The sequence below is a fragment of the Danio rerio genome, chromosome 24, assembly GCF_052040795.2.
Source record: "Danio rerio strain M-AB ecotype USA chromosome 24, GRCz13ab, whole genome shotgun sequence".
Lineage (NCBI taxonomy): Eukaryota > Metazoa > Chordata > Actinopteri > Cypriniformes > Danionidae > Danio > Danio rerio.
The window spans coordinates 30,997,366-31,010,690 of record NC_141044.1 but is presented as its reverse complement, the minus strand read 5'-3'; the positions used below and the strand labels follow the sequence as shown (position 1 = coordinate 31,010,690).

Here is a 13,325-nt window from a genome sequence, read left to right as displayed (position 1 = left end):
AGTCATTTCTCCTTTAACTGGAGTGAAAAGAACGCTGCAAATAAAGCCTTTGGGGACATTCACTTAGAACTAGTTTTTGAATGAAAAAACAGCCCTGGAAAAGATCAGAATATAGGAGTCTTAAGGGTGCATTTAATGTTTTTTTAAAGTTTATCATTTTCACTTGACGCCTACACAAGTACTATGCAGTACTACGAAAAAAAAGTGATTCTGGAAAAAATTTGTGGATAGATCATAAGATATATAATGTTTTACATAATAATTGTGTAAAGCAGAAATGTCCTAGGACCCAAAGTTGGCCCGTTGTAACCTTTGATTTGGCCCACTATCCTATCTGAGAAGAGACTGAGAATTGTCCCCTCAAGTGTTTACCTGCTGTCACAGTCAGCAGCGATCTAGCCCCTGCAGATCACTAGAGAACTACAAATCTGCCGGTATATGGACTACAAGATCCAGTCATGCAACACACACACACCTGCTCCAAGTCTCCATTCCAATCATGGACTGATTACTGGACTATTTATACAGCACACAAACACACAGAAGTTGCTGAGTCTTGTTATACGTTACTGTGAATTTTATGACATGTTTTCCTTGCTTAGTCTAGTCGCTCAACTCGCGTCACAGCAGCTCAAAACACTGGATATACAAAGGTTGCACCTGCAACAAAGAGACTATCACTCGCGTGAGTCGCCAAAAAAAAGTATAAACAGTGGTCGCACCACATCTGTATGTTTTTTAGTTGCTGTGTTGGGAGTGCAGTGATCTCTCATGCCCCCCACACATTATTTACCCCTTCAATGGTTTTAGTTTGTAACCTGGATATATAACCCAGGTGCGCACTTGTGTCTTTCTCTGCTTGTAAACTCATAACACTTGCGATCGGTTCATTAGACTGGCCAGATCAGTGAGTACCGTGAGTCATTAAATGTGATTATTAGCCGATACCAATTTCTAGCTGATTGATTGGAGCAAACTTAATAAAATGTAAAAGATATACTATATTAGTTCATATAAAGCAATGTTTTCTTGTCATTTTTAAAAATTATTAAATAAATTTGCATATATATTAGAATAATATATTTACCTTTAGCCCACTAGCCTCAGTCAAGTTTGTTTTTTGGCCAATTTAAAAAAAGAATTGTGTAAATTGTGTTGGTGTAAAGGTTCCTTTAGAATGCATAAAATTCAGGAATGAGCACCATCCAGAAATGAATTTAGAATACTACCATAAACATCAGGTCAGTTCCTGAAATTAATTGTAATTACCAAACAATTGATGTAGAATTTAAATCTTATTTGGATTTAACAGACAGAATGGCAAACCGAAAGAACCACTGAATGTCAGATAGAATGATCTATAGATGGGTAAAAATAGTAAAATAAAAAACAACAGATTGAATGATATGTCAAAATGATAGATAGAATGATGACAGGATGACAAAATGGTTCACAGAAAAACACAGGATGATAAATATGGATGACAGAAGAAAAAATAGAATGACGCAAGGATAGATTAGACAGACAGACAGACAGACAGACAGACAGACAGACAGACAGACAGACAGACAGACAGACAGACAGACAGACAGACAGACAGACAGACAGACAGACAGACAGACAGACAGACAGACAGACAGACAGATAGATAGATAGATAGATAGATAGATAGATAGATAGATAGATAGATAGATAAAATTCCTATAGAATGTGGCCAACTGAAATCAAATGACTTGCTCTGTCCTTGTGGTCTGGCTGCAGTGCAAAATAATATGATAATTCATCATAGTCTGCAATCAAACTGCTAAACTAATAACACCCTTGTAGCAGCAGTGCGGAAACAATCATGCATCAGGGTGACCAGTATTTTGCCTCTGGTATTGATTTTTACACAGTTAACAATGCTAATCAATACAGGATGTGGAGTCCGACTCTTTTAAAGGCCAGAGTGTGCTCAGCTGCCCCACAGCAGTCAAAGCATCGAGGCCCGAGGCCGGGGTTGGGGCATTAGCAGACCTGGGGTCTATTACATAATGGGCAGACCGCTGGGTTCATTCATGCCCCCTCTAATCCGGTCTGTTGCATCTCCCTGTGGAGCTGCAGGGGGTAAATCTTTCCCTTTCAGCTGTTGTACAGCCCCGTCTGGTGGGGGGTTCAGAAGTACATGTGTGTTGTTTCCTCTCTGCTGCTTTTAATGAGACTGGGGGTCTCAAGAGAGACCCCACCTGTTCATCAGCCCCCCATTCAAACACACCCCTCTAAATAAATGCTGGAGGCCTAGTGTGCATCTGTGTGCAGGTACAACCCCCAACCCCGACGATCTTTTACCGTCCCATGTGCAGAACACAGTCTATTAAGAAGAACATGCTCACTTGGGGGGCGCAGAGCTGGAGGGGTTTGTTATGGTGGGCCGCCCCATTGAAGCATGTGGTAATCAGGCAGAGTAAATCGACTCTGAACCCAACCCCGTTTGCTCTCTAACCTGCCCCGTTGTCCCTCGAGGTCCCGCAGACGGATGCCTCCCCCTTGCACCTGCTGCAGCGCCGCTCGACGCACTGATGAAACACTTCCATCGCCGCAGCGGGAGATCCGGGAGCTTCTAAAGTGAAGCGTGATCCCACCCTTCAACCTTCCTGTCACTCATTTAAATGCAATATGCACACTGCGTCGCTATTTGCATATTCCTGTTATAACAGTGAATAAAAAAAGTGGCAGACTAGTGTCTGGGACTCTGCAATTAACACATTTTTCAACTCTGAAGCATTCCTCAAATCCCTTTTGTGCTGTGATAAAGACGTTTCGCAGCCCTACACCGCTGGAAGCCCTTTTGTCTCTGACCCAGTTTCTTTTTCCTTTCTTCTTCCTCTCTTTTGTCTTTCTCTCGCTCTCGCAGTGTGGAGCTTGTATCTGCAGGTGACAGTGCAGCGGTGCAGCTTTGTATCTGCTGACAGGGCTCACATCTTTCTCTGCGCCTTTTGAGACAGAGATGTCGAATGTCATGGTGCAAAATCAGAGGGACTCTTAAACTGTCCGGCCGGCTTGAGGAAACTATGAGTGAGGGCTGTCTCAGTCGACCATAAGCGTTAAGAGTAAGATATAATGGTGAGAATGAGTGATGGGGACATTTAGTTCTTGTCATGAAGACAGTATTACTGTTCTTAAACTTGGTTTACACCTTGTATTAAGAAGCATTTAGGTTAAAATACACCTACAGATCTAATTATTGAACATATTAGGGTGGTGGCTCTAGGGTAGCACTGCAAAAAGGTCTTTAGCTCAAGTCCCGACTTGGCAGGGAGCTTTTCTGTGTGGAGTTTGCATGTTCTTCCAGTGTTCTTGTAGGTTTCCTCTGGGTGCTCAGTTTTCCCCACAGTCCAAAGATGTGGTATATATAAGCGAGTTAGACAAACTAAATTGGCCATGGTGTGTAAGTGTGTGTGCGAATTATACGAAAAAGATTAGAGGAACAACAAACCCTCTACAATAATCCAAGCATGAGATGATGAGGTACATGGAGAAAGCTCTTTCTTTCTCTGTTGTTTTAATGGTAACTTCATCCTCTGACCCTCAAACTAGTTCATTACATAATGATACTCCAGTTCATTGAGCTAATGAGGTAAAGCAGCTTCCAGCTGGGTCTTGAAATCTGTTCAGCATGTTGCAGACAACAGGCCAGAACCAGCTTTCACCTGCTACAAGGACATGCCAAGCTACTGGCATGGTCAACACATCCCAGTGGGGTGGCATGAACAACCAAACAAAATTTAACTCATGTCCTTGCATGTTGCCATGTGGCTGTTCTCCTAAAGGACCGTGCTAATTTGGCATGGTTCAACGAAGCATTCAAGAGAAATCAGTACACAAAAATGTGATGCATCCATGAGGCATGGCATTACTGGATAACATCCTAGAGAATTCTTTCAATCTTCTTCAAGAAAATCCAATGAAGACGAAATAAACAGGACAAAAAAAGACATCTCTATAAACCTTTCCTCCTCCCTGAGGAAGCCAAATAGATTTACAATCAGGCTAATTATAAATATAGGAAATAATAATGTGTGGAGGAAATGGCCACTCATAAATTCCGCTCACTTGTGACAGGTGTTTTAAAAACATTGACTCCATCAGACTTCATTACGCTAATTGAAATACAGAAGAAAATCGAGCTGATTGATGGCACATCCCAGGCTCATCTCCAGCCATTTCACATGCATCCAACCTATCATCCAGTTCTATATTCCGGAACGTTCCGCTGACGCATCCAGACACATATACAGCTGGCTTGGCATCAAACGAAGGGAAATGGAATTCTAAGTGAAGCTGTGTGAGAGCGAGCGAGTCATGATGTGTTCAGGGGCTACACGCCAGTGATTTCAGTGCAAAAAGCCATTGGAATAGCAAGATCGAACGGATCAGAAAAAAACAACCCTGTTTAACAGCCGAACATGCTTATACAACCATTTCAGAATGGCATAGTAATTCCGTTTTGTGTGTACATGCATGTGAGGCAATATTTCTCTCTTAGTCGACAAACAAATGGACTGACTAAACAGTCACGGTGAGGTATCAAACCCATGAGCAAGATACAGGTAATGTCTTCAGTAAATCAAGCAAACAAGACCTATTAAGCCCTCGGCTGTGCCTCTAAAGCATGATCTACACTACTCAAACAAAGAACCGAATAACAAAACACATTTATGACCCACACGTTCATTCACGCAGATGCCATTTAAAGAAATTCGATTACACTCACACTGTGGGTTCTACTATATAGAGAAAAATGTGGCCATTAAACCACTTTGTGGTTTTGTTTTCAGCAGCTTTAGCACAAAGGTTTCTTTTTATTCACCGATGGTTTAAGAGGCCCTCAAAACTTGAGCCATTTTTCTCTTCTGAGATGTCCTAAGCCAGGTAAACCTGATAGAATTCAAGCACTTATATTCAAAACCAAGTACACACTGTTTAATTAAGCCCAGGCTCATTGGAAGTACATGCCTTAGTCTACATTTTAGAAAACATAAAATACGTTGCTCATTGTACATTGTGCAGCACGTTTCAGATGACAAATCCACTAGAAAGGGCTGTATATATTTTTGCACAGCTAAAGTTATTTGAGGTACATTTTCTTTTTATATATGTTTTGTACACCTCCACAAGAAAGCTGGGCTTGTCCAAAACCCTAAGCAAACCACAGACCAAACCCCTCTCTAAACCCAATTTACCATGTTTTCAGAAGCAAATCCCTGCAATCACATAGTTTTAACTTGATTGTGCAATGCTTTTATCGACTTTGTGGAACCGTGCTTCGCCAGACTAGAACCCAAGGTTCCTGCATCAAAAGTACAAAAACTGACTACGGCAGAAAAGTTGCCTCAACAAAGATAGATGTGTGAGGCAAACACATTCAATTACAAATCTCTGACTTCGTAATGTTGTTTAGTGGTATTTATTTGGTGTTGTGCAACAAACTGCATGCAAATAATCTTTTTTTTGTTGAAAGATGTATTTGTTGTTTTATTTATAATTTGTTGAGGTCTTTGTAAATATCGTTAAGGCGAAAAGGAACAAACGTTATTGGTATCATACTGCTTCATACTGAAGCATTTATTTGACACAGAATTACGGTTTTCGCAGTTTTACGAAAACGTTTTTGTGGTTTTACTGTACATGAATAAATTTAGCTAAATTCTCAGGTTTTTAAAAAGTCAGGTGCAGAGTAAAATCTTTTCAAGTCAGTCTCAGTAATGACTAGGCTACACAAGGTCCTACAACTTCAATGTACCTAATGTCAGTGCACACGCTTTTAATTATTTTTGGCTTGATGTGTTCAGGGTAAGGACAAGAACATCCTTGAACACACTTGAAATATTTGTGAATTTCTATGCATATGTTAATGTACAGATTAAAAAAGTGGAGTGTACTGTTTATTGATGCTTGCTGTTCATTCAGCTTTGCATAAGGAAACAGCGCATGCACTCGCGTGTGTCGCTTCATTCAAAATGTAGGTGGGTGAAGTTACAGCATGGAGGTTTAACAGACAGTTTGATGATCCAATGGGGTTACAAAGTTTAATCACAAGCTCTAAGAAATACTTTTTATTGGTTGAACATCTGTAAAACCCACAGACAAGTGACCATTTTTTTCCTTTACTACATGATTTAAAACTATACATTTTAATGTAATTTAATACCACAGACGGGGGAAAATGCTGACAAGGTTCCTCACATAACCACAGAAAGCAATAACTCCACTAAAGCGATATTAACCAACAATGAATTCATCATTTCTGCAGAAAACCGCCGTGTGGCTTCTTGACTTGATCATTAAATTACAATAATTTCATCCAGCTGAGCATTAGCGGATGGTTTGGTGGCCGTCCAACAGGAAGGGAATTGCTTTCATATCAGAAGACTTCATCTTGTTTTCGTGGCTGGCACACGACTCTCTTCAGACTTGCAAATGTGCAAATCTTGGTTTCTGGTTAGTAGACACCTGCTGGATGTACCGCGGCATCTGTCATTGTGCTGAAATGTTCCACAAGCACAACCGAGAGGATCTTTAAAGTCTTTAAAGTGTGTCCACCATTTTTAATTGCTTTCCTGGAACCGTGATGGAAAAAAGAAAGACAAACGTAGACCATCTGCCAGCCTCATTACCAGCCAATCAGAGCAGTTTTTTTCCTATTAAGTGCCAGAATATTGGCCAAATCCAAATCCCCGCCAGCTGAATTCAGTGCAAAAACAAAGTTGAACACACTAAACATGAGTGAACTCTTAGTATTTTCTCTGACCAACCACAACTTTGTTGTGCAAACAGAAGATAAACACATGAGCCAGAGTTCACATCGATTTTGACGAAAGGATGTCCATTTTTCTCAAGTTATTCATGTTTAGATACAAAGGTCAAACTGCATGCATAACAAAAAATATCTACTAATTTCAACTTCACACCAGCTAGGAAAAAACTTGAGAATGTTTTTATGCATGTCTCAAACTCTCCCATGACCTTCAATTAGGTTAAGCAGTTGAAACACAAGCATATTGCTTGTACAACTCCCACTAGAGTAAAAAAAAAAAAACAGCTTTATGTTTTAAGCCTGGCGAGAGAATCAGAAATCAATGACCTCAAACTGTCAATAACAGCAAGGCTCTCTCTCTCTCAAAACTCTCTCAAATAAAACACCCAGCACTACTCTGAACTGAATATATATAGTCCAGTATACAATGCCCTTATTTAATAAAGTCACCCTCAAATGTGGGCAAAGAAGGCTTTTGTTATCAAGACTGTTTAATCTACTGACCTCTGCTCTCAGCAAATAGCTTTGTTTAAAATGTGAGGCACAATTATTGACACCTCATATTTTGAAGCATAATCATCAATGTTCAATCATCACTTTCTGTTTGAGGAAACACAAAGATCAATCTCACCCAATTCATCACAATGGGTAAAACCAAAGAGCTATTATTTGAAGCAGAATGTTGCTGTGTAAATCAGAAGTGATTTTAGGAATTTATGTCAACTGGAGGTGTTGTGAATCCACCTGGAAGAGGATGTGTACCCATGCGAAATTTGAGAATGTCAGAAAGTCTCAAAAATTAAAATCACAGACATTACCACAAAAAATTTGAAAGTGTTCCAAGAAAACTCTGATTTAAATACTGTCATTTAAAAACAAATTCAACCATCCCCAGTTTTTTTAGTTAATGTAGGATTGACAGTGGTTGAACTAGGTATTGCGATTGTTTACAAGTGTGGAGTCCCGTGAACGAGCTCCGAATGGAAAGTTTTGTTCTGTGTTTACCTCATGGTTAAAGTTGTTGCACGTCCACCGGTTCCTGCCTCAAAATGAGCGAGTTTGAGTCACTTGTACATCCAGGAAGTGTTCAGAAAAGCAAAACAGAAGCGAAAAAACTCGACACAGAGGAACATTTACACCTCACTGCCCACTAGCGTTTCGGAAGTGTTAATGCAGACCAACAGAGGCAGCGCGCAGAAGTATAAATGCACAGCTGCGCGCGTTGCCTGCGCCGTGAGTTACGCCGGTCACTTGACGCAGAAGTATAAACCAGGCTTCATGCTGTGTTCACACCAGATACGACATGTGCGAATAAATTATGCTATTCGTGCGTAAATAGATTCGTGAACATTTTGAGTTTACTCACTTAATTCACGTGTCAAATTCTCTTCATTCCCGCGTAGATATATGCGTGAACATTTTGAGTTTACTAGCTTTATTCATGAATCAAATTAGTTTCATTCGCGCGTAAATACATACGTGAACATTAAGTTTACTTGCTTCATCCGTGTGTCAAATTCACTTAGTTTGTACGTAAATAGACGTGTGAACATTTTGAGTTTATTTGCTTCATCCGTGTGTCAAATTCACTTTGTTTGGGCGTAAATAGACGTGTGAACATTTTGAGTTTATTTGCCTCATCCGTGTGTCAAATTCACATCGTTTGGGTGTAAATAGACGTGTGAACATTTTGACTTTACTCGCTTTATTCACGTATAAAACTTGATTCATTTGTGCGTAAATAGACGCATGGACAATGAGTTTACTAGATTCATTCGCGTGTCATATTCACTTTATTGGCATATAAATAGATGTAAATAGAAAAAAGATTACATAGGAAATCAATGTAAATGCACCAACATGTGTGAATTTCTGCCAGGCGACGTGAATGAGGCAAAATGCACAACACATTTGCTGCAAACAGGCGGAATTCGCCTCAGTTACTTCTTTTGCTCTAATTCACATTATTTAGTTTTGGCGGAATATTTGCTTGAGGTGAAAAACCCCCAGCAAGTAAACTGTGCATAACACGGCAAACTGCTAAATATCGATATTGTCTGCAAATTAAAAACACCTTCATATAGATTTTAAATCTGTGAATCTGCGTCTCGTTTCAGAGGCTGCTATACTGCAGAGGTAGTATTTTTGACTCAAATGAAATATACTGTTTTCCCAGGATTCCGAAAATATAATAAGTTGTTTGCAATCACTTGGTTCTGGTGATGCGCAAAATTCAGATGGAGAGCAGGAAGTAAAAAACTCAAAGGGAGACACAGAGAAAAGTCCATATTTTTTGTGAATTATACCTTATTTTAAAGCAGATATAAATAGAAAATAATCACAGTGTTGGGCATGATTCTTATATCATGAGGGTCGAGTTTTTTTCTGAACTAAAGTATATTTCCTGTCATCGAGGCGATAGATACTGTATAAGCTATGTCACATTTAAAAATACTACAGTAAATATTGTAGTGTTTAGAAGCATACTAAAGATAAATACTTGAATTAAACTGTCCTAGTAAATTTACTGTTGGTGTGGTACAAAGCAACTGTAGTAATTAAAAAAATTATTCAATAATCTTCAGTAGTATTCGGTAGCATTCATTAACAAAGAGTTGTACACACTATATACTTTACTATGTGGTTCAGAAACATTCATTTATTCATTTTCTTTTCAGCTTAGGCCCTTTTATTAATCTGGGGTCACCACAGCGGAATGAACCGCCAACCTATCCAGCACATGTTTTATGCAGCGGATGCCCTTCCAGTCACAAACCATCTATGGGATGACATCCATACGGACTCATTCACACTCATACACTACAGGCAATTTAGCCAACCCAATTCACCGGTACCACATGTCTTTGGACTGTGGGGGAAACCCAGAGGAAACCCACACGAACGCAAAAAGAACATTCAAACTGACTTAGCCAATGCTGGATCCAGCGACCTTCTTGCTGTAAGGCAAGTTTGAAAGAGTTTATTATAAATTACTATAGTTAATTTCCCCATGCAGATATCTTCCAGACATCACAAAATATTTTTGTAAGGGGGAAAAAGTGCTCCACAATAATAATCCTGTAGTTTTGTCGCAAGGGTTGCATTTCTTTGATTGTTCTGTTGATGAACTTACCTTAAACAAACGTTCACCACTGCAGCACATATAGATGTTAACGTTAATCTGTCGAAACGCCAGTAAAGACTTGGATTGCAATGTACGTAATTTATATTATCCTGGATTTTGTGTGTGGTAGTGTTTGTATCTGATTTTTATTTAACATATTAACATGTTTATACACATACCTAGGCCTGTATATAATCTTTATTGGTGCTGTCAAACGAATTGTCACGTTCAAAAAAAGTTTGTACTCATGGATGTATTGAAAAAAATGTTTATTACATGCCGCTTTTTCTTCCATTTTTCAGCCAGTTTCTTTAGCTTTGTCCTCTTTACGGACTAAAACTTTTGGAAGGCTAAAAAAAGCTGTTCAGCATTTCTTATTTTGGCCAATTTAAACCACTAAAAGCAACATGGAACAGAAACATTTGGATGTTGTAACAGAAATTCCTAGAAGAATTAATTCCTGCCCTTCATCTGAATTCCGCGGATCATTAATGACGTCATGTGAAAACAACCTATTCGTGAAACTGGCAGTAGGCGAAGTTACAAAGACCAAAACAAAGAGAACCCCTCTGACCCAGAATTTTCAAAAGAGAATACCTGACTTTATGATTGTTTTTCAGATAAATAAGCATGTTCACGTAGCATGTTTCTTAAATATCTGCATCATATTATGGTATTTTCATGCATTGAAAGACTCAAAAAAATGTTCTAAACTTTTAGGGTGCTAATATTTGAGGAGGCCACTCTCCAATGCTAGTGGACTTCACTCACCATTGCAACTCACTGGCCCTCACGACACACTCCAAACACGTCATTCAAGATCAGCGTCAAAAGTGTTTTTATTGCATCCATGAGGATTTTCCCACAAGCAGTCACACATGCATTGAGATGGAGGCGGTGGAAACCATGAATAAGAGGTGGCAGAACTGAGGTTTTGACTTGCAGGCATAAACTTGGCCGACATAACGCATCCTACGGGACCTTTCTGTCACAGTGCATTATGGGTTACAAATTGCAAAGCAGACGGAAATCTCTTTCTGCGTTACAACATACTGGATCATATATCATCCACCAGTCGAAAAATCACAACTAAGTCAGCCTTTGAAATAGTAATGCAAGTAGCAGTCAAAATTAAAATATAAGCTGTAAAATTATTGCTGGTGCTGAATAAACCGGGCAGCTGAAGATTGCCTGACTGGCCTTAATGAGACATTGGATTCGTGGTCAAAAGGCCCAATTTAATAGACATATAAATCTGTAAAAATAATAATAATAATAATAATAATAATAATAGCTAAAAAGAAAAAAAAATAATAAAAATAAATAAAATACATAAAATAGAATAGTGATTTTATATCTAAATATCATTTATAAACAGACAAAACAACATGTAAAGCTATTGGTATTACATGTAAATATTTACATTTTTTAATAAAATAATCTTTTTTAAAATGATAAATAAAAAAAGCCTATGTTGTATTACATTTAACCATACTTTATATACAAACAAAACAACACAAAAATACACCACAAAAATGGTAAAGTTTAAAATATAAAAATAAAAATTAAATAAATTAAATAAAAAACAAAACAAACTGCAACATAATAAAATAGAATAAAATAAAGAATAAAATAAAATATAATAAATAAATAAATGAATAAAACAAAAAAATGTATATATGTATATATATATATATATATATATATATATATATATATATATATATATATATAATAAAATTAAATTAAATAAAAAATATAAAATATAATAAAATAAAGAATAAAATAAAATTATAAAAATAAATAAATAAATAATATAAATAAAAAATAAAATAAAATAAAACAAAATAAAATAAAAAAATAAATTAAATTAAATTAAATTAAAAATAAAAACATAAATAAAATACCTATGTGGTATAACATTTATAAACAGACAAAAAACGGATTGCTGACTACAACAAATTTTACTACATGTAAACATAATTTAGATAAATTGCCCAAAGATAAAACTATATAAAAAGAAATAGTAAATAAATGAATAGTAAAATAATTTAAAATATGACAAATCTATTCCAATAAAATCACAAAAGCAAAAAAAATTACTTATTGAACACTGATTGATTGATTGATTGATTGATTGATTGATTGATTGATTGATTGATTGATTGATTGATTGATTGATTTATTGATTGCTGAATTAAATATATTAAAACAATCAAATTGTTTTTACATTTATTGATTACTGAAACCCAACTGTAATGCTAAAACTTCTTGAAAAATCTAAAATGAATATAAATGCAAGAAGGACAAAAAATGCGCACACAAAGATAAGCTCTGACCATTTCACATCAACAAAATCGCTTTATTTTTCTGCTTTCTGTTCCTCGTATCCTCTGATCCCTCTTTCCTATCATATTCATTTCATTAGCTCCCTCATTCTCAGCCGAACAGCTTTCTGCTTCTCTCCCTCATGTCTGTCTCCTCAATTGTTCACTCAAGTGTTTGCTTTCATCTCTGCAGAACGCCACACACAATAAGACGCATAAACAATTTTGTGTCCTTTTGATTTTGTATAAATGCACGCATAAAAACACATACACAGACTGCAGACGCACGACATCATCTTATTTGCTCTGCTCTGTCTTTCTGTGTTTATGGTTATGCCTTTAATTAAATGAAATATGGTTGCTTCATCCTTTATATGGATTTGATGATGGCGAAACAAATTGGATTTCTGCTGATTTATCCCAGTCTGTCTATGGATAGGTCTGCAATAGACTTTTGTTTTGTATTTTTTTGTATCATACACAATATTTTTTATTATGGATTTGCATAATGATAAACATTAAGGCATATTCTGAATATGCAAAATGAGAAATATTACAGAAGAATGTTCTGTTGTTCTTACCGTCCACTAACAATGAAGCAGGCCACAAGCAGGACCAGGAGAACTGCACCGCCGGCCACTGAAATAGCCAGTATGGTTTGCTGGTTTGGATCTCCGACTGCCAGCATGTCTAATAGAAAGAGATCAAGATTAAAACAGATTATCAACCTTACAATTATGAAGACTTTTTCTTGTGCATAAAATGAGTAATATAATTGTTTAAAAGCATGAAAGGCTCAGTCAGGGGTAATTTAGTGTTTTTAATTACCATCAGGTTTTTGAGTTAAATATTAATGTAATTAATTAAAATATATTTTTAAATAAATACATAAATACATATTTTTATCATTTAAATGCACTCTTGAACCTAATTATATGTAGATCATAGAGTACACTTTTTATTATGCCATTTTATTTTTTTAGTTTAATCTAAATTAATTTACTTAAAAATATGCAAATATGCTGTGCATTTAAAAAAATATATATAATAAATGAATTTTTCGTTATATTGTCATTTA

General features: G+C 36.8%; 1 protein-coding gene and 1 long non-coding RNA gene across 3 annotated transcripts in view; one reads left to right on the top strand and one right to left on the bottom strand.

The window, feature by feature from the left end:
* Positions 1–13,325, bottom strand: part of ek1 (eph-like kinase 1) — a 135,054-nt gene that overhangs the window by 38,852 nt on the left and 82,877 nt on the right. For both annotated transcript variants that reach the window (NM_131095.1, XM_087308122.1), the window contains 1 exon segment: positions 12,829–12,937. In NM_131095.1, the coding sequence (NP_571170.1) occupies positions 12,829–12,937 (109 nt within the window).
* Positions 2,869–8,069, top strand: LOC148679490 (uncharacterized). Its single transcript, XR_015945708.1, has 2 exons — positions 2,869–5,693; positions 5,753–8,069. It is a non-coding gene; the product is annotated as an uncharacterized LOC148679490 (long non-coding RNA).